General features: G+C 36.0%; 1 protein-coding gene across 1 annotated transcript in view; it reads right to left on the bottom strand.

Moving 5' to 3' along the window:
- TBC1D5 (TBC1 domain family member 5) overlaps positions 1-22,998 on the bottom strand; it is a 411,864-nt gene that overhangs the window by 258,227 nt on the left and 130,639 nt on the right. The window contains exon 3 of the mRNA XM_082840369.1: positions 16,939-17,008. Within this exon, the coding sequence (XP_082696495.1) occupies positions 16,939-17,008 (70 nt within the window). The remainder of the gene's footprint in view (positions 1-16,938; positions 17,009-22,998) is intronic.

Genomic DNA, 22,998 nt, shown 5'->3' on the forward strand with positions numbered 1-22,998 from the left:
TTATTGTTCTGAGAGAAGTTCTTCATACCTTAAAGACATCACACCTTTGTCCGCCATATATATGTTTGTTTGTTTGTTTGTTTGTTTTTTGCGGTATGCGGGTCTCTCACTGTTGTGGCCTCTCCCGTTGCGGAGCACAGGCTTCGGACACGCAGGCTCAGTGGCCATGGCTCACGGGCCCAGCCGCTCCGCAGCACGTGGGATCTTCCCGGACCGGGGCACGAACCCGTGTCCCCTGCATCGGCAGGCAGACTCTCAACCACTGCGCCACCAGGGAAGTCCCCATATATATGTATTTTTAACACAATTATTTTGATTTTCAACACACTGAAGCTTTTTGTGTATAATTTAAACCTAACATTTATTTCCTCTTGATGCTCTTTCCATTGTCTTCAGGCTTAAGTAATTCTTAGCCACTCCAAGTTCAAAGAGATGTTCACTGAATTCTTGAGTTTTTGGAACATCACTTTAGTCCATTTGTATTATCTATCATACTTTAAATACATTATCCATTTCCCAACAGTTTCACATATATTACCCACATCTCACAGTTCAAGTTTTGTTTTTATACTCAAGTTTTGTTTTTATACTCAAAGATGAGATAAAAAACGAGTACAAAGAGCGTTACAGGAGTACATCTCCGAAAACGTGCCTATGTTTAAATAGCTTGTGGTCTATGAACAGAAAGCACAGATTTCAAATGGAATAATTTGTCCGAGACCATGCAGTTCCATGGCCTGAAAATGCCAATACCTTCCCGATCAGAGAGCTAAAGTGTGAGGCAATGACTCCTCCAGCCTCTTCCAAAATCAGCTCCTATTCACAAGTACCAAGACATTGTGAAAGTAGACACAGCTGGTGGCTAGATTCATTGCCATCTTGTCAAGGTCAGGAGCCTTTCAAGGTCAAGTTACACACCACCTACGTAATGAAGGATAATTATTTGTTAGCTCAAATAAGACCCTGTGCCTTGATTACTGTGTTGGTAAAGAATAAAGGAGACTGAGGCATGTGAAATGGAAACATTCTCTCTGAAATTCACAATCATTTAAATTTATTCATAGGTACTCATAGTTCCAATTAAGGCACAAATCTCAAACTGATGGAGAGCTCTAACAACAGAGATACTATATAAAGGCCACAAGAAAACGTATTAATTGTCTTTCTCTTCTATGGAATGGTGTTTCATTAAACTGTGATACAGAGTAAACATAATAAACATCTATTTAGTGCCTACTGTGTGCTTAGCACTCAGAGATATTTGAAAAAGAAATTTTAAAAAGTTGAAGAGAGTAGATGGATGTGTAAACCAATAATCATATGATTAAGGCAAAGCACTCTGGCAGTGCAGAGGAGGGTGAAATAATCTTATATCTAAAAATTAAAACTCGGTGTAAAAAACGATAAATAGTATCCCCATAGGCACTGAAATGCCACCCTAAAAACTGAGCTGTCAGAGGTTAAACAGTCTATAGAGGACAAAATGTTGGAAAGTTGAGCCCTTTGAAGGGAGCTGGAAAAAAATAAAAGTTTTTTCCAATCACAAATACAAATGGTGGACAACACTCCTGAACTCAGGTGAAGACCTGGGAAAATAATAGTAAGTACTGAGGAGTCAGTGGTGGAATTCTGCAGTTTAATTAACAAAAATAAAGAAAAGGTAGTTGCTAAACTTTGTCTTACATAGGAAAACATATAGTCTGTCACAGCAAAAATCTAGCAGCGATGTTCTCAAAATGCTAAAAAAAAAAAAAATCCATTCAAAAATGCTTAAAAAAAGTCCATTCAAAATATATAATATTTTGGGTAAATCACTTTTAACCTCTACAACAACCCTCCTGGGGTGAATAATTTTAACCCCTCCCCCCTCCATGAATGACAAAACTGAGGCCCAGAAAAATTAAATAAGTTGTCAAGAGAGAAATGGAATGAGAATTAGGAAAAGCATCTTCCAGAATAACATGGCTGAAAACACTAAAGGGAAGCATAATACTGCACACATCAAAGGACATAAACGGCCCCTGGCAACAAGGCAAGATAGGAATGCGACCTTATATTTTCTTTCTTACATTTTTAGAGTTTGAACATCAAGACCAAAAGTATAGAGAGAAGTTTTCACCAGTTGGACTGAGAAGGTAAGTCAACAGATATTGTGAGTGGTTTAAGAACACATGGGACATTTAGGTGCATAATCGCCTCAAATGGAACCTGGGCCTTAAAACCTCTCTGGATAACGCACTAGTGCCATCTAGTGGCAAAGACTCTGCATTGCAGGCACTGGGTCCCTGAAACCGTAACCAGCATCTAAGCAAGAAGAGGCAGGAATGGGCTGTTTCATTTCCCCTGCCAATGTTAGCAGATTAGTACTGGCTGCCCTGGAAGCACTGTGTTCAGGATTCTGAGAACACCTCTGTGTTCCTCAGGGAAGAACATTCATTGGCCATGAACACTACAATAATTTCTAAATAAGTGAAATTAATTTTTGCAGCAGCAATGGATGCCTTTCATTTAAGAAGAACTATTTAGGTAGTTAAGGCTCTTGCAATTTTTTTTTTTTTGACATGGAAATCAACTAGAATTTGCAGTGAAGAAATACAGCTGATGATCATAAGGAGATAACTATTTCTAATGATATATTTTAATGTATTTTCCCAAGATATGCACATAAAATTAGTATGAAACTGGTTAGCGGCTTCTCAATTTAATTGTTTAAATACTTTCGTAACCTAAAGAATGCAAAAATGACGAGGCAATTCTGGAATAAAAAAATGCCTGAATTGTTGTCCCAAATGAGGATACACTAGATATACTTTATATGATGGTTTTACCCGATTTCCTGGCTTTATTTAGACAGGGAACAATGTCTCTGTGGAGCGAACGTAAGAAATCCAGACAGTTACAATAACTGAGAAGAGTTCATAGACTACACACTACATACTACTACAAGTCTAGTACTAAGTATCTCCAATACTTGGTCAAGAGGAGCTACGTTGGCTTTGACTGATAATAAAGTTGCTGGGTGGAGCAGAGGAGGGCTCGTCACCACAGGGAAGGTCAAGAAGTCACAGACGAGCTGGGGGCGGCGGGGTGGAGCAGGAGCTCTCAGAGATGGCCCTGTGGTTTACAAGGCCACCAGTCAACCATCGTCATCTCGTCCTTGAGATGTGACTAAAGGAACAGTAGAACAGTAGAGGAACAGTAGACTAGTAGAACAGTAGAACTAAAGGCCAGGTCAAAGGAAGGTGGCCTTTAAGGCAGACAAGATGGGTAGAATACTTGAAGGTGAGGAACCACAGGTGAGAAAACTGCATCTGACTCACAATGGTTTATACAATTTTATAATCCTAAAGTGCATGCCAATATGTGAGGAGATTGCCATATTAATTACGATCGTATTTGCTTTATCAAATGCAAAGGGAGAAAGGACACAGTAAATTTTTAAATCTGTACAGAAATATATCAGGGAAAGATTTCTCTTAATGAAAGGGCTGTACCATGATTCCAACATTCCACATAGAAAAGTATGTGCCTTTACACCATTTTAAAGGGGTGGCTTTTAAAATACTATTGAAATAGAACAAGGAACGTCTAACTTAAAAATCAAAGGAAATAGGAGAAGTGTAAATTAGGTATGTCAGCATCAGACTATAAAGTGTGGCACCAGATCTGGGTAAGCTACAACATTAGGACTGCAGGTGCCAAGATCATCCAGATAAACACTGATGTTATCTATAATTACCTCATTTTTAGCTTAAATCACAGGTAATGAGGGAACTCAGAGACTCTAAAAGGCAATTAGAAACTATACTGGCTTTTTTGCTTCCTATATCAGGAATTTTTAAAAACTTACTTTTATTTAAAGCTTTCTTTTTTTCCCTCCATAATGAAACATCAGGGCATATTACTTATACATATAAAAACAAAAACAACTCACAATTACTCACAAGCCTAAAATGGATTTCTTCATATTTCTGGGTGAAAAATGTTCTCATGTGATGAGGCATCATTGAAACAAAGGCAACTGATAGTTCAGCGTGTGGTGGTGTGTTAAAATTAATTTACAATGATGTTTTGATTCGGGTTTGGATTTAACTGTGAATTGAGAAATCTTGAGCTTCCACGTCAATATTCACAAGGTGGATAACAACTGAGTTAGCAACAGTTTTGGACTGTCAGATATAATAATCTTTTTTTTAAATGTATTATTTTCTTCAAATAATAGTGTTTAACAGCTTCTAAATTCAGGATCATATTAAAAGTACTCAACAAATGTACTTTTAGAAAAGAAATAAGAAAAGCCATGTCACGAGGTTATAAAAAATTAAGCACATAATAAAGGTCATATTACTAATCAAAGGATCGAACATATAGAAATGAGGTGAGAAAAGGCATTACAGACAATCGCTACGAAGTTGTCTGAAATGAATGCTTTCTATTCCATGGTTTACTGATGTTTCTTATGTAATTAACAAGTAGGGGAAATCCCTTTCTTCAAGACACCTCGGTGCAGACCTCTACCTTCTTGGTCCCCCTGTCCCGCCCTCGTTTTCCTTGCTATTGGTGATAACCAGCATGGACTTCATATCTTATTTTCTATATGATAAAGAACTTACCACACAGTCTATGATGTAAACAATACGGCAATGGAAATACATAATTGAAAACAAATTATTTTCTAGTCATTTAGAAGAAAGCATTTATTTCCCAAAATCTGATGTCCTAATTAAAACTCAATCCTGTTTCTTAAACCATGTTTTCCAAGACTGGGTTGACTTGTAGGGAATAACACATATAGAAATACATGTACTTTTGAAGTAAATACTTTCTCTTAAAAAGATTTAAGTGGATTATATTTTAACTGAATCCATCATTCATTTGATGACCAGCACTATACAATAGAACTTCCTAAGATGACAGAAATGTCCTCTATCTGACCATCCAATATGGTAATCACTACTCACATGTGCCTACTAAACAGGTGAAATATGGCTAGTACAACTGAACGACAGTTGTTTATTGTCTTATTTTAATGAATTTAAACCTAAACTTAGCCCCATGTCACTGGTGGTTTCTATATCGGACAGTGAAACTGTTTTAGGCTGATAAACCATTCATATATACATTCCCTTTTAAAGTAACAACTAAAAAGTTTCAAGAGATGTAAAGATAAATATGCACATGATACATACTCATATAGTGTCCCTGGGGAAAGAAAACAGAAATACATTAAAAGCTAACCTATATACAAGTGGTTAAAAAATCAAGATGATTCTATGAGAGACGTAACACAGTATAAAATTCACTCTGGGCTTCCCTGGTGGCGCAGTGGTTGGGAGTCCGCCTGCCGATGCAGGGGACCCGGGTTCGTGCCCCGGTCTGGGAAGATCCCACATGCCGCGGAGCGGCTGAGCCCGTGAGCCATGGCCGCTGAGCCTGCGCATCCGGAGCACAGCCGCAACGGGAGAGGCCACAACAGTGAGAGACCCGTGTACCGCAAAAAAAAAAAAAATTTCACTCGAAGTAAAATCAGATATACATGTAAAAGTTTTCTTTTTTTCTTTTTCGTCTCTTAGCTCACTGCCTCCCACTGTGTTTCTGTCTTCATCACCTCTCTCTGCTTCCTGCTTCCTCCCACCTCCCTCTTCACTCACACACACGCACTCACACACTCTTACACAACACTCACACTCACACACATACTAACACACAACACACACGCTCACACTCACAACACGCTCACACACACTAACACACACGCACACTCACACATACAGACTCACACACATAAAAGTTAGAAAAGCAGATCTTTAGTGATGACAGTGGTACATCTATAAGTTACCGAAAATGATCGATACTGGAAAGAATCAGACCTGAGATTTGGACTATGAGCATATTATAATCATACTTGGCAAGAGACTGGCTCAAAGATCCAGGAAATGGTAATTTAAAATTAAGATCAACGGGCCACGTGATCAAATAAACTTTAATTCAAGGTCAATGTGTACTTTATAATTTGTTAGACTAACGTACCTGGGAAAACAACTTTACATGGGCCACCGGAAAAATAAGGAAATACCCCCAACCCCTGGGTGACTAGAAAACATCACTTATTTATAGTTAAAAAGAAAAAGAATGCACTGATTTTAAAAATCCATGCTTGAATACCTAATTTACCCAGCATGATGAAAGGTCAATGTATGCCATTTTCTCAACTCAAAAATGTTGAGAGAGGCTTCCCTGGTGGAGCAGTGGTTGAGAGTCCGCCTGCCGATTCAGGGGACACGGGTTCGTGCCCCAGTCCGGGAAGATGCCACATGCGTGGAGCGGCTGGGCCCGTGAGCCATGGCCGCTGAGCCTGCGCGTCCGGAGCCTGTGCTCCGCAACGGGAGAGGCCACGGCAGTGAGAGGCCCACGTACCGCAAAAAAAAAAATGTTGAGAGTACCAAAACATTTCTAAACCATAAAGGAGTTTTTTTCCAGACGTGATATACATTTGGGGAATGCATGGCTATTTGCTTCTACATTAAATAACTCCACACTGCTTGGCTTTTGCAGTTTTCTACTCTGTTTTTGGTGGCATTTCTCTCATGACCATGGTTTTCAGGCGATCAGCTATCGATTCGTAAAATAATGTTAGCTTTCAGAAATCCTAAATCTCCACCCCTGTCACTTGCTCACTTTTTCTTTTTTAAAACCAAGACAACAAAGTAAACTCTGAACTGTCATACATTCTAGCCTATTTCAATAACATAAACTATATTAGCCTTTTTCAAGGAAAAAAAATGAGAAATTAGATAAGCACTTTAAGAACTAGAAGGGCTTTCCTGTGACTAAATCTACCTAAATAAACAAACTCTTTGGCTATTTTAACATTTTCCCCATTTCTAACTCTCTGATTACATCCTCCTTGGGTGAAGATATTAGAAATTTGACCTCTAAATAACTGATATGTTACTGCATCTACAAAGAAAAGAGGGGAGATCCCTTTTCTCAACAGTAGACACTGGAGACACTGAAGTGGAGGAATCAGGGTGTGCAGACCTGGTTCCAGCCCGCACGCTGCTTCCCACGCAGGCCTGAACACCAGTGGCAGCGGTACTTCTCGCACCGATTTTTTGAAACAGCTGCTCCACATCACAGTGGAAGATGAGTGGTTTTCTCACGACCTCCTTGCCCAAATTAAATTACGCTTCATAAAAAATCCTCTGTTAATATGCAGACATATTCTCCACTGCTGAAATTTTATGTTATTTGAAAGTTCATGTACTTCAAAAGAACCCAAATCTAGTCCTGACTTCATAAAAGACCTTTCGTTACTTTGTTATTTGCTGTTCTGTTAGTTCATACACGTGATAATTCAGATATTCCCAAATGGATGCCACAAAACAATTAATTATATGACCACAGATACCTTTCTAATGAACGAGAGTGGGATGTTTTCATAAAAGTTGTTGCGTGGAATGCTACTACAAGATTGAAAATCAGCCCCGGAAGAAAATTTTCATTTTTTCTACAGAACTTTTAAAAATACTATAATTAGGAATGGTACCTAGAGAGACAGAGGCAGGAAAACGGGCTCCTTCTCTAGGGAGCAGACTCCATAAGCAGCTCAGGGGCAGCAGGGGAAATGGGGGTGGGAGCAGTGTTCAAAATGCCAAACAGGCCACTCTGGCTCTCTTTATTTATCCTACCCCCTCTACCCTACCCCAGATCTCTCAGGTGGGAATAAATGAGGTCAGAATACAAAGGAGAGACAGGCTCTGGGCGTGGCCCTGTGGTGCCTGTGGAGGAGGGACGGGCAAGCAAAGGACAGGAGTTACTTTGGAGATTATAAATTTATTCTGTGAACCGAACAAGATCCAAACTACCAGAGCTCTGTGCCTGATTCAGTGACAGTGGGGCTCTACCACTCAAGGGAGCTTTAAGATCTAGAAGCATGTGAAAAACTGGAGTGAGAGTTAAGAGATGGTGTGCAACTATTCTGCTTTGCCTCAGATGGGTTCAGAGACTTGGTCATGTCATCCAAATTATTTTTCTAATCTGAACAAGTAGCTGGAAATACAATCTTTGAAACTCCTTGAGAATATGTCAACCAGACTAAACTACTTCTATATCTGTCTCAGAAAAGGGCCTCTATAATCATGGAATGAAAACTAGGTCCATATGTTCAGATGATACTAGGACATCTTTTTAATTTTCAAATATTCTCTCATTACCAGGCTAATTTTATTCCATAGCTGGTTTATTGATTTCTCCCTTATTTCTAGACACATAATATTCACTCTCAATTGTAACATTATCAACTATTTCATATAATTTTGTGCAATTTAAAGATTCACATTTTCAATTCCCAGTTAAAATTTTTGATCACTGATTTAGATATATCAAACATCTATGATACACTGAAATCTACTGTCAAAATAGCAGTTCCTGCAAAGTAACAATGTCACCACAATGAAACAGTTATACGTAAATACCCATGTTGTATGAGTTTGTCACTGACAAATACAAGGCCAACCGAATCTACCCATTCTGAGTGCCCCAAACCCTCAAAGAATGCATTGCTGCAGTAGAAAATGAAGAATGTCTTTGTTCATATTGTTCACCTCACAGAAAACTCCTGTTCATCTACTTTGTCTAGCAAACATATCTTTCCTCCCAACCACAACCCACCCTCAATATTAACTAGCCCGTCTGGTATTCCCCTAGTTCTTGGTGAAATGCCCCCACGATGACACCAGTCCTCATGTAGTTGCTTCCATGTCTGTCTCCCCTCCTAGATCACGAGGGCACCAAGAGCAGGGTTTTGTTTTAATCTTTGTCTAGCACACTGGCTGGCCTGTAATGGGTGCAGAATAATGATCTGCAGAATGAATGAAGATATGTTAAGTCTCACGATGAACAACAACAAACTTTCATATATATTTGGGTTGGCCAAAAAGTTCGTTTGGGTTTTTCCATACGCCGGAATGGAAATGGATGTTTATATATATATATGTATATATATGTGTATATATATATATTTGTTTATATATATATATATATATTTGTTTATATATATATAAACAAATGTCACAAAAGCACTTTTGCAAGCTCTGGGTTAGTAATAAATGAAAAAAATAGGATTATTAACCACTGCCACTTTCCCTCAAAAGGCAAGGTAATCTGATATAGAAAAGAGACAAATATTAAATATCAATTTTATTAAAATATTCTATGTAAATTTCACCCTTAAACTATATCTTTGAGACATATAAATTGTCCATCAAATCAAACATCAGAAATTTATTGCCACTTTAAAACTATATAGAATTTTAAAATACTTCCCTGGTGGCACAGTGGTTAAGAATCCGCCTGCCAAGGCAGGGGACACGGGTTCGATCCCTGGTCCAGGAAGATCCCACATGCCAAGGAGCAACTAAGCCCTTGCACCAGAACTACTGAGCCCACGTGCCTAGAGCCCGTGCCCCGCAACAAAGAGTAGCCCCCGCTCGCTGCAACTAGAGAAAGCCTGCACGCAGCAACGAAGACCCAACACAGCCAAAAATAAATAAAATGAGTAAATTTAAAACACTTTTCTGAGATGAAGGCCAACTTTGTTAGGTGAAAAAGTTGATTAAAACTTAAAGGATGTTTTAGAAAAGACAGAGAAAAGAAAGAAACTAGTATTGTTACTCACTATGTGTTAGGTGACTGGTCCAGCAGTTCTACACATTTGTGTAGAACTCTACAACTCTACAACTCGGTGATATAGGAGCTGTTAATACTCCAACTTCACAAATGAAGTAATTAGGAATCAGGGAGGTTAATTACCTTGCCTAAGATCACACAGTCAGTAAGTGCTGGAGCTAAGATGTAAACTTTATTCTGTCTTATTTCTATCTGTGTAGTTTTTCTAAACTGTTTCCCTAAATTATGTATTTATTCTTAAGAACTTAAAGAGTCAGTGTCATATAATTATATAGATTCTCAGCAAAATACAGGCATCCCATCAAAGTGAGGAAAGCAACTTTCTAAGAATCAGGAAAGAAACCCTAATTCTAGGTCCTCCTCTTTCATCTATTTACTAAGCTATGTCCTGGAAAAATAATTTAAAAGGCAAGGCCTCAGGAACTTAAGATGAGTGGGTGGAGAAGGAGTGGGATGAGGAATTCAGTTTGGTCTTGATTATCTTTAGTTTGTGTTATGGACTGAATGTGCCCCCACAGATTCATGTTCTGAATCCTGACACCCAATGTGACAGTGCTTGGGGGTGGGGCCTTTCGGAGGTGAGTAAGTCATCAGGGCTGAGCCCTAATGAATGGAATTAGTGCCTTTACAAAAGAGGCTGCCAGAGATCTTTCCTGCCCCTACAGCCAAGTGAGAACGCAGTGAAAAACTCATCTATGAACCCGGAAGTGGGCTCCATCAAACACCAAATCTACCAGCATCTTAATCTTGAACTTCCCAGCCTCTAAATTGTGAGAAATAAATTTCTGTTGTTTATAAGCTACCTAGTCTCTGGTAATTTGTTATAGCAGCCCAAACAAACTAATACAGTATAACTTTCAATAATTAAATTGTTTCTATAAATCCATATTCCTAAAAATAATAGATTAACAAATTTATATCATTCTAAGAGCATAACCAGAACCTAGATTTCTAATTTTAAATCCAAAGTATGCTTTTGCCCTATTATCTCTAATATTTTGAATCACTGCTTCATTGTCATTTCAAGAGACATATGACCCTCTTACATACAAATTGGGGTGAGGAGGAAGGTACTATACCAACAATAAATGTAAATGATGTAAGGATATTTCCCACATCCTCCCAAATTATTAATTACATGTAAATAGGATACATAAACGTCTTTGTGATAAACTTGAAGCCTAATTTTAAAAATTTCTTCACTGACTAAAGAAAGTTCAAATTAATGGTTTTCTTCCTTATTCAGAAAAAGACAACTTTTAAATTCAAAAAGCTAAACCAACTATAATTTTTTTTAAACTTTTAACCAACTTAAACAGCCTTTGACTCTGTGGGCTACAGAATACACCACACTGAGAAAGGGAGGCAACTGTGGAAGCTCTGATCAATATCAAGAAATAGAAAAACAAATACCATATGCTAACACATACATATGGAATCTAAAAAAAAAAAAACTGGTTCTAATGAACCTAGGCGCAGGACAGGAATAAAGACGCAGACATAGAGAATGGACTTGAGGACACGGGGAGGGGGAAGGGTAAGCTGGGACGAACTGAAAGAGTGGCATGGACATATATACACTACCAAGTGTAAAACAGATAGCTAGTGGGAAGCAGCCGCATAGCACAGGGAGATCAGCTCAGTGCTTTGTGACCACCTAGAGGGGTGGGATAGGGAAGGTGGGAGGGAGATCCAAGAGGGAGGAGATACGGGGATATATGTATACGTATAGCTGATTCACTTTGTTATAAAGCAGAAACTAACACACCATTGTAAGGCAATTATACTCCAATAAAGACGTTTATATATATATATATATATATACACATATATATATATACACACACACACACACACATATATATATATATATATATATATATCAAGAAATAATGCCATCAGTACTGTAGTGCCAAGTGGCTTTTTATTTTCTTTCCTTAAAAAGAAAATAAAATATATAAAGGGGAAATTTTTCCCTTATTTCTTCAACAAAAGTTCTTTTGAAATATGAAACTTGGTCTTTCTTTAGAGGGAAAAAACTATGAAGCCAAAAAGAATGAATATTTCTTAGTTAAAAAAACAAACAGTGTGTAGTTTATAGTCCTTATTCAAGGACTACACATTTTTCAAGGCTCAAGTCACCCTGTTATGCCAGCTGTAGGATTTGCTAATTCAAAAGACACACATAAGTATTTTGCAATTCTTTTTTGCATTCAACTACCTTTTTTTTTAATTCAGCATCAGGGTTTCTGACTAAATCATTACAAGTTTTGTTGATTGGCTATGACTCATAACTGGACAATCACTGGTTGATATTATTTTGAACTGTCTCTTGGAGTCAGCATTTCATTTAAGGTATTATTTGAAAATTATCCAATTGTCAAAATCCAGAAGATAATACATTTTTACTAATGGCACAACTTGGGAAAATACACTCAAAAATGGTACCATGGGGGCTTCCCTGGTGGCGCAGTGGTTGAGAGTCCACCTGCCGATGCAGGGGACACGGGTTCGTGCCCCGGTCCGGGAAGATCCCCCGTGCCGCGGAGGGGCTGGGCCCGTGAGCCATGGCCGCTGAGCCTGCGCGTCGGGAGCCTGTGCTCCACAACGGGAGAGGCCGCAACAGTGAGAGGCCCGCGTACCGAAAAAAAAAAAAAAAAAAAAAAAAAAAAAAATGGTACCATGTGAAATTAAATTGTAAAAATAATTAGGGTCAGCTAAGATGATTTACCACTGAATACACAGAATCTAGAAAATCAGAGTTAAATAGACAAAATTATTTTAAAATAATCTAAAATGATTTATATTCCATCCTATGCCATTTATACAATGCCATGATGTTGTCTGAAATTTAAGCAATATTTTGAATTTCCCAGAGAAACTCAAAATAACTGGTCTGAGTTTTCTCTAAATTGACTCTTAAAACAACAGATTTTAACATGAATTTGTGGCTACATAAACACAGCCTAACTCTTTCAAAAATGAAGTTATTTTTATACTGGTAATTATAACATTATACTTTTAAAAGCTTTACATTGACTCAGAAAACCATACAGACTTCCAATGAACTTTTGCAGAATATCATAATTTGATCAATCAAGATATTTAAAAACATAGGGTAAAAAAGGGAAAATTTTTAAATGCTCACCTTCAATTTATTACATAGGTCACTGTTATACCATCTAATAAGATAATTAAAAACATGCAAGCAGCTGGTACTACAGCTAAACAGATTAATGTAATAGTCTGTAGTCATATGTGCTGGCAAGGGGCTCGCCTCTTTGGAGAGGAGAAGGTCAGCTGCCCTTGGGAAGAGGAGGGGGGATGGGGAGAGAACGCTCCTACCATGTGGCCCTGTGCTACAGTCACTAAGTTAAACATCTACTGCAAACTGTTCATCGGCAAACTACTTCTCTGCTCTCATACCCTCAGTCTGAAAGGGTCTCAGTTTTAATGGTGAAATAAGAAACAGAGAAAGCTCATTTAATCTAACAGAAGACATTAACACTAGTCTTTAAAAAGCACAAGGTATACTGCATAAACCAGTAATATCTTCTCAATTCTTCTAATCTTTCCATTTTACCACATCACCTGCAAATTAGTTGGGAGAAAAACAATTAAATTTTAACAGAAACTTCCAAAACAAGATCTAGCTATTACCCAGGCACCATATAATCATCATACTGGTGCCTTAGGAGTTAAATGCAGCTGTACTCTATCTGAATCAAAGAAGCAAACCACAAGAGACACAAATCCAAAGTGAAACCTCCTAGCCTCTGAAAAACAAATCTATGAGCCTTAGGCACATAAAGCTATAGATACGGTCCATTGATTGTAAATTTAAAACTTTGTCAAAATTCCAAAAATCCACCTCTGAATTTATACTCATAATAAAACATCTTCTTCTTATCTCTACTATGTGTACAAATGTATTATACAAAGGCAACCTGGAATATACAGCAGAGACAGAGTATCAAGCCTCAGGTTAAGCTTGTTCTTAGCCTCCTTTCTGCTAAAAAACAAAAGTTACTTTCCTGTAAGACATTTTGTTTTTAAATCTTCCTTTTGGTGTCTCTACATTAGCGCACGGTAAAAATATTCTACAATAGCAGAAGATTAACAATGATGACAATGATGAGGATGACATGGACTGGAAGATAAAAGCAGCTAATATTTATTCAGCATCTGCCACACAACATTAGCCCATTAACTCCTTGTAACAAATGTGTTTTATTATCCCCACATTCAAGGTGAGGAAACTGAGCCGAAGACTTGTCCGAAGTCTCCATTTGGAGTCAGGATACGAACCAACTCGCTATGTTTAGATATTATTAATAAACAAAAAACAAAACAACAACAACAAAAAAAGAGACTGTGCCCTCTTATAACTGACCATCTAAGACCACAATAATATAAACAAATAATGGAAAGAATATAGACTTAGGTGACCAATTCAAGACTGAATTGGAAAGTTAATAAAACCTTGGCACATGCTATAAAAGGGTACACACGTGGAAGGTTAAGTGAACAATAAGGCAGCAAAGTTGCCAGTTCACATGAGGTAAGCACAAAGAATTAATAATATTAATGCATGGCTTTGCATTTAGATTTTCAAAAGGCTTTATCTTATACAGTCCTATCTCGATCTTTAAAACAGTTGTGGGAAGGAAGCAGGTCAGACATTATAATGTCCATTCTGTAGATAAAAAATTAGAGCTAATCATTATCCCAAGGCACAGCATATATAGCTTGAGTATCCTAGTACTAGGTTGACAGCCAGAATTATCTGCGAAGAAAGGTCAGGATTTCTGAGGTGGTTTAAAACACAAAGGTAGACTTGTTAGGCTAAAGATATTTGACGGTTGGAACATTCACATTTTTCTAATAACCTATTTCTACTTGCTTTAAAAGAGCTCCGATAGTAATGGAAAAATAATTTTCATTTTCAAAAGTAAATTTTATTGACAATTCTGTTGCCATTTTAGTGTGATTCTGCAACAATTCCTAGGTTTTATCAGTTAACCTGATATGAAAATATACCCTAGAGCTGTGCTTCTATGAATTCTGCATTTAACCCAAGTGTCAAATTCACAAGTAAGCTCATTATATTGTAAGAGCTATTGCCTACTCAGTAGCAAAATATTCATTTCACACCTTAAATACTATACTACTATTTAATAACAGCACTGGCCTGCCAACTATTAAAAGCTCATTTTTATACACTGTACTACCTGAGCTTTTTATCTTGCCTTTTTACTTACAACCATAAATTAATATCCTAACATTACAACACTGACAGGCATTGATTAAAACTATATTAGTTAACAACATTAGTATTTACTGTGCAAAGTTGCATTAGGAGTTTATTTTCAAAGTACAATTATCATTCAATAATACTAAGATACTTTAATCTTCAAACTACTCAAGAACAAAATAAACTACCAGATAACACTGTGCCTTCATATTAACACATTTCTCTTAACTTGCTGTCCATTAGTTACTATAATTAGCTAACTACAAATGTAGGTATGAAGTATAATTCACCAATGAAGTTGATATATACATATGGGTTTTCCTGCCTTTGAAATACATCTTTATTTTCCTTTTGTCTTGGATTTTTTTAAACTGTATTTATATCTAATACTGATATTCCCACCATGGATTTCACACATATTATCATCTTAGCATTCCTCAGTTACATGACAAACATGAATATTTATTTAAATATCTTTTATAGAGAGTTCCCTGGTGGTCTAGTGGTCAGGATTCTGCACTTTCACTGCTGTGGCCCAGGTTCAATCCCTGGTTGGAGAACTGAAATCCTGTAAGCTGTGCAGCATGGCCATAAATAAATATCTTTTTTATTCATCTTTTTTTTTTTTTTTTTTTGGTGTGATCAACGTGTTCAGATAGAGGATTCTACCTATTATTTAATATGTCAAATTCCAAACTTTATATTACACTTCAGCACTAAAAGAAGGTTCTGGAGAACTCCAACATTTATAAGGTGGGATGGGTACAGAGAAAATAGAATGACAACACATGAGCTTTTACTGCTGTTACAATATGCTTCTAGAACACCATGGGAACATAAGCCTTCTGTAGTATCTGTGACACTTGAATGACTGATTATTTATAAAGACCCCAACTGGTATAAAAGAAAGATGTCAAGCATCTCAATTACCACCTCATTTCTGGAATTCATAAACAAACTGTAAAAACTTTCACAATTACCACACTTTTATTAAGTGCTTCCTGAATATAAGGCCCTACTCTAGATGTTAACAGCTTGCCTGGGATCTGAAGAAACAAATGGCACATTTCCAGCTAGGTATACAGAATATGTGTTCAAGAAAAAGACAAAGATTCTCAGCATAAATTCCATACTTATTATAGAAAAGAAGGAATTATAGTTTAATATTCAAATGAGTTTCCAAGTGTACAGTGGTTCTTGCATATATTTTATAGCATCAACACACAAGTATTGGAACTTACTAACCATAAGGACAATGTACTCCAATTAAAGTACTTCTTCAAGAATCTGCATTGCTACCTATAATGCCAAAATGTATTATTACTCGATCTCTACTTTTTATTCCCCAAAAGAGAACAACCTAGTTCTTACATCACTTTGGTTCAGTATATGAATTTTCAAATATTACTAGAAATACATTAATCTTTCTTCTTCCTAGGTTTCCCTGTTAAGAAGATACAAAATATATAAACATTTACTCAAGCAAATTCAAGATATAAAGAGAATATTAACAAATAACTAGATAAGATGCATGTTTCCTTAATTGCTGTATCCGTTTTAAAAATTGTTAATTGAGATGTAACTGCCCTGTTTGCTGAAGAGCCAAACAGGATGTTAACAAACAGCACTTAATGTAACCACGGATTATATTTTATACTCTCTGAGATGCTCACAAGCAGTACACTCTGTATTAGCAGGAAACTTAAACAAAGGAAGCCTTTAGTACTGTAAGAGATATACTGGAAAAACTAAAACAAAAATGGATTATATTGAAGCTTAATACTACATACGCATTCATTCTAACCATCCTACTCTAGGATAACGACAGATACCTACAATAAGTCCATCTACTCAAGAACTAAGAATGTTACATTCTCAATTACTCAATAAGTCTGCAGGACAATTGCATACCACAAATATTCTTCATATTTGTCAGATTTTTTAGAACCCTGTAATATCTTGTAATATTATATATCTACGTATTCATCACCTACCTATAGGAATTAAAAGTTCCATCAGAGTCTAAAGTAGAACTTGTTCTTCTTCCGTTTTGATTTGAATCTCCTGAAAAAAAAATTAAAAATACTGAGATTATGAAACTTGAGTATTCCAGTTGAAAAGCTACTGTGTGACAGCTCCACGCAGTTACTGAGTCAAAACAACAAATATCTCCTTATCCCTCCCCCAAATATCTTTTGTAATCAGAGTGCTTTAAACAAAAAATTCATTTTGATGTTAAAATATAGACTAACACCACCACTCCTAACTTGGATAGGAATACTACAGAAGTAATTGCAAACAGGAACAAATGAAGTATAATACAGCCATCTTCTGCTTATGATTCACAGACAAAACCAAAATTTATACACCATTTAATCCCAAACTAATGCTTATAAACAAAGGGCAACTTTTTATTAGTGTCCTGTCCACTGGCAGAGTCAAAAGAGAGCAGGCAAACAGCAGACATGGAATACCCTCCCCCGGCCCACCTCACCCCCTGGCCCCCCAGTCCTCTACTCTCTAGGAATCTGGTCTGCAGAGAGGGAGAACAGAAAGCTGAGAGGTGGTGATCAGGAATGCATTCTATAAAGATGCAGACCTACTAGAGAATGGATTTGAGGACACGGGGAGGGGGAAGGGTATGCTGGGACGAAGTGAGAGAGTGGCATGGACATATATACACTACCAAATGTAAAATAGATAGCTAGGGGGAAGCAGCCACATAGCACAGGGAGATCAGCTCAGTGCTTTGTGACCACCTAGAGGGGTGGGGTAGGGAGGGTGAGAGGGAGGGAGACGCAAGAGGGAAGAGATATGGGGACATATGTATATGTTTAACTGATTCACTCTGTTATACAGCAGAAACTAACACACCACTGTAAAGCAGTTATACTCCAATAAAAATGTTAAAAAAAAAAAAAAGAATGCATTCTAAGGAGCTTTTAATACATCTTAATAGTCTTCCCCAAACTTTATGTTTTAACTGTGGGCAAAAGTTCAGCAGTTTAAAAAAATAAAAAAACAACAACATCAAAAGGTATTTCTGCCTCATGTAGTAATATCAAACTTTTAGGGAAGAAAACCAGTTCCTCTCAAGCATATTCATAAAATCAGATTAGAACAAATTCATACCTATCAGTTTAGAGATCATAGAATAAGAATAAATTTGCTAAAGAAGTTTAAACAAATGCTTGCCAATGCCATACTATAATATACATTCTTACTCAAAGAAAATTAATTTTAGCTTAAAATTTAAAATATACACTTAAAAGTATAGTTTTTAGGAAACCATAGATACTACTATTAAATATATCATTTATTCTTAGAAACAAATTAAATAGACCAGAATCTGATTACATTTTATACTCCTAATTCCTATAATGCAACTTTCAAACATCAGGTTATATTCACTTTTAAGATATTTAAAGCTTAATAATTTAAATGATTTATTCAATTGTTATCTATACTTTCACTCCACTTTGAACATTCTAAAGTACCACGGGAGATTATCACAGTGGTCCTGGTTAAGTCAAATAGTAATTACAGACCTTTCAGTTTAGAAGCGAGATTATTTTAAATTACTGAATATAGCACTTAAGGTACCATACATATATGATTATGTTGCTCATTAATGGTTATTGAAAGCAAAAGTGTAATTTTAACGATAGCTACCTATTTTTCTTTGCACATTTTATAGCTGACTGACTAGTCAAAAATGTTGGTTCTCTTCAAAATCTTTGCAGCTGCACCCAAAGTGTTTAGAAGAACGAGAATTGGTCTGAGCTCACTTACTGAACTTTTAAGTCTACTCTTTTTTTCAAAATACACTTTCCGGTTTTGGGGGTTTCTTTTCATTAAACAAAAACCCTGAAATGGATTACAGCATTTGAAAATGTTGCCAAATTTTATAGAAGAAAATAATCCAAAACACTTAAATGTTTAAGATCAATCTAGTTGAGTATACTCTGTTAATTCTTTGAAAACATGGGTACCGTAAGATGACTCATGCAACATACTTCATTTGCTTTTTAAAAAAATTAATGGTATTATCATAAATAAACTAAAAAGATTTAAGGAAAATTAGTCTCTCCCTGTCTTGCTAAATGAAAATTTCCTACAACACATGTTATTTAACAGCTTGCAGACATTTCCTGTAAAACGTTCCACAATCAGCACAGAATAAGTACTACATCATACATTTAAAATATAAGCTTTCTTTGTCTTTAAAACTAAAGATTATGATTACTTAAATACATAAAATCTCACCAATGGAATATTTCTTGTCCTCTGCTTATATTTATCATAATAAATATAAAATACTTCAAAGAATTAAGAGATTTTCAGTTTTCTAAACACCAAAGTTTTGTCATCAAAATACATCACAAAAGTTTTCTTCATTTTATACCTGTATGGAAACGAATATATCACATTAAATGTAACCCTCAAAGGACTGTAATAAGGAAAAACGGCAGCTTTTCTTTCTCTAAAACATACCAAATAAGAAGTACAGTTGTTTCTCACAACAATATTAGAGAAAAGATTTCAGAGTTTGCTATATGGGGAAAGGCTATAAAGTTTTGAAGTGGGAAAAACTGCTTTGTTCCTTCAATCCTCTAGATGAAATTAATTATAGCAAATGTTTATGAAAACATCTGTTCCTTACAGTTATAAATTCTTAATTTTAGTATGGACGACTCCAGACTCTTACTTTGGAAGGTAACTGTCTGACAATTGAAAGGTTTACCAAGGAACAGACAGAATTTGTAATTCTGGAAAATGGTATATACAGTGTGCTATATCCGGTAGAGATTTTCATTTGTGTGAAACACTTGGAGGGGCTTAAAACTGATAACCAGGAGAGATCAAAGACAAACAGAAAGGCTCATTTTTCATTTAAGCTGTTATACAACAAAAACATATCTGTATCACAAGAAAAGACCAACTAAGAATTAAAAACAAATGCTACTTTATTATCAACCTAATTTGGAGGTAAGTATAACAAAGTATTAATTTTATCAGGATTTTAGTAAGTCTAATGCCAATACAGCCATGGGAAAGTATATGTAGTGTTCCTCAAAAATAACAACAGAGGGTGCAAGAGAGTTTAATATGATGTTTTTAGTGGCTGTTCTGATTCTTGAACTAAGTTGTCAGGTAGCTATAACTGTAACAAGGATACATAGGTTGTTTTTAGACTTTCCCTCTCTCTCTCTCTCCCAAACACACAAACACACGCACGCACACACACACACACACACACACACACACACACACACACACGCAAAAATGCATTTTTAAAGTAATTTCACACAAAGCCCTTTAAAAACCAAACAGCACGAATACTTAAATATGTTAACAGAGTTCCTTTCATTTGCTTGAAAAGTAATTTAACAATAGAGTAAATTTTAAAAATACAATTGTGACTTTAAAGGTATGCCAATATTTAATGTAAACTAAGCCAGTAAAATAAAATGGATGTGTTTACTGAGTAAATCTTAAATAAATACATAAATTATATACAATATATAACATACGAATTTTGTATGTCGCTATATGCATGTGTAAGATTGTACAACATATATATTTGTAGGAATGGTTCATCAATTATCTGCGACCATTACAGTTTGAAATTTACATAACACATTCATTTCTCATTAATTGGTAAGTAACTTTGTGAAATGAGTTCATAACATTCAGAATTAAAATAAGTTGGCTGATTTGAAAAGAATATGCTCATAGTTACACTGTTTTTAATGAGAATACAAAGAGCATAGTATTTTCCATTAGTAATCCCTAACATATATGTATCTAACTTATTAAAACAATAATATGTATAACGGTGACTTAAATAGGATAAATTAAATTTGGACTCATTTTTAGCTTTTACTGTAGTCATGCTTAGCTAAGAGCATTTACAGTATCTATCTGTGCACTGTTGAAACCATGCTGAACAAAGTTTACAGATTTCCAGAGTGCTTTTTATGCACAAATATCTGCTTTATAAGGGGGGGGATGAAGATTTTAAACGAGGCTAGGTTAAAAACAACCAGAATAATGCTGTAAGTAAGCACACCTACTCAACTGTGCCTTCTTCAGTTTACATGTAAAAAAAATCAAGCTTTAGAGGATCACATGGTACTAAGTATGAATTCTGAAAAATATTACGTAAGTTTTAAAAAGGCTGATCTCTGAATTGTTAGAGAAATGTCACCATGTATGTGTGATGAATTATTAATAGTAAGGGGAAAATATTTGGTTCAAACTTAAGTTGAAAGCAAACTTATGGATAGCCATATTTTAGTTGTGATAGGATAATATGGCATAAATGAATAGTGTAAACACCTAAAACCTTGTGTGTCTTTTAAATAAATGAGGATTACTACTGAAATGTTTTAGTTAAATCTGAAATCCCATTCAAAGTGAATGATTCAAAAAAAATCTATAAGTTACGTATATTCATTGCATTGACTCAGTTAAGGCAAAGCATAATAACTCAGCATCATCAATGAAATCAGTAGCTGCAAAGGATATTACCTCATTTCAGGAATAAGGTAAACAACAGGCTCTGTAGGCTAACTATTTATGCTAAAAATCTAGGACCACTCGTTAGGTTTAAGAGCCAGTGCTCAAGTAAATACAGGAAATTTGTTTATTCAATAATTTTCCATTTTCTCTATCACTGTTAATTTATCTACATTCTAATGATTTAATGGCCATATTTAGTTTTCTACATAATATTTTCAAATTATTAACTTACATAATGAAACTCAGATGTAAAACAAATACATAGGAACTATTTTAAATAAATAACATTTCAAGTGCACAATTTTAATTTAAGAAGATAATACTTCTGTTATTCTTGTTAAATATTGAACAGAATTCTTTTTAAAAAGAAAGCAGAATGGCATCAGCAGAGTGGCAGAAGATACAACTCCAAGTTCTCATCCTCCCACAGAAACATCGAAAAACTAGAACTGTCGGAACCAACTTTGTAATGACTCTGGAAAATAGTCAAAGATTTACAAGAACCAAGTGAACAGTGAGCCAAGAAAATGGCAACTGGAAAGCTCTGTGGGGTTTTTACTTGCCTGTTCTACCATCTCCCTAGATCAGCAGCAGTCTTGAAGAAGTAAGCTAGCTCCCAGTGTAAGTAAGAAGTAAGCTAGTTCCCAGGAGAATAGTACCTGGTTCTGGAGGGAGCAGAGAAGACCATATTTTCAAAGTATTGTGTAAATCAATTCTAACTTGTTAGGAGCTACCTGAAGAACTGACATAAGATGTTCATCTCTTTTGCATGTAAATAAAAAAAAGGAAAAAAAAAAAAAAAAGGTGGGCTTTGCTCCTTTGCTCAAATTAAGAGCCAGCAGATGCCTGGGGCAAAAGAATACAATCAAAACATAAAACAGACCACCTAAGGCCTGGGAGAAAAAGCTAGCGAGAGTTTCTTTGAGAAATTAGGACATTCAAAAGCACCTGGGTATGCAGGGGAATGTAGAACACTATGCACATACCCAGGGCAAGATGCATGATGATACAGAAACTGAGAAGACCGTTAAGTTTCCACCTGAAGCTGACCACTAGGAAGAATGCAAGCCTGGCTAAATGATGAAGGACTGCTGCAGCAGAGATAATCTGAAAAGATAAGGAGAGGTTCAGGGTTTTGTTGCTCTTCTTAGCTCCTGGCATTCAGAAAATCTCTGTTAAAATCCTAGCTGAACACAACCTAAGAAATAAAGACTTCAATGACTATGTATGTCAAACAATAAGTCTTTGCAAAAATAAAAAATATTTCAGGAGAATAACTAAACAAATGGACTGAAATGGTCTTCAAGAATATAGAAAATAACAAACCCAGGAGAAGGGGAGAATCTGATTTCTGGAGTAACCAATATAATACTTAAATATCAAGTTGTCAAAAACAACAAAATCATGAAGCATACAAAGAAACAGGAAGCATGGCTCGTCAAAGGAATGAAAATAAATTGACAGAAACTATCCCTCAGAAATAACTGGAATTACTAGACAAAGAATTTGAAACTGTCTTAAGGATGTTC

This window comes from Leucopleurus acutus (genome assembly GCF_964270905.1).
Source record: "Leucopleurus acutus genome assembly, chromosome: 5".
NCBI lineage: Eukaryota > Metazoa > Chordata > Mammalia > Artiodactyla > Delphinidae > Leucopleurus > Leucopleurus acutus.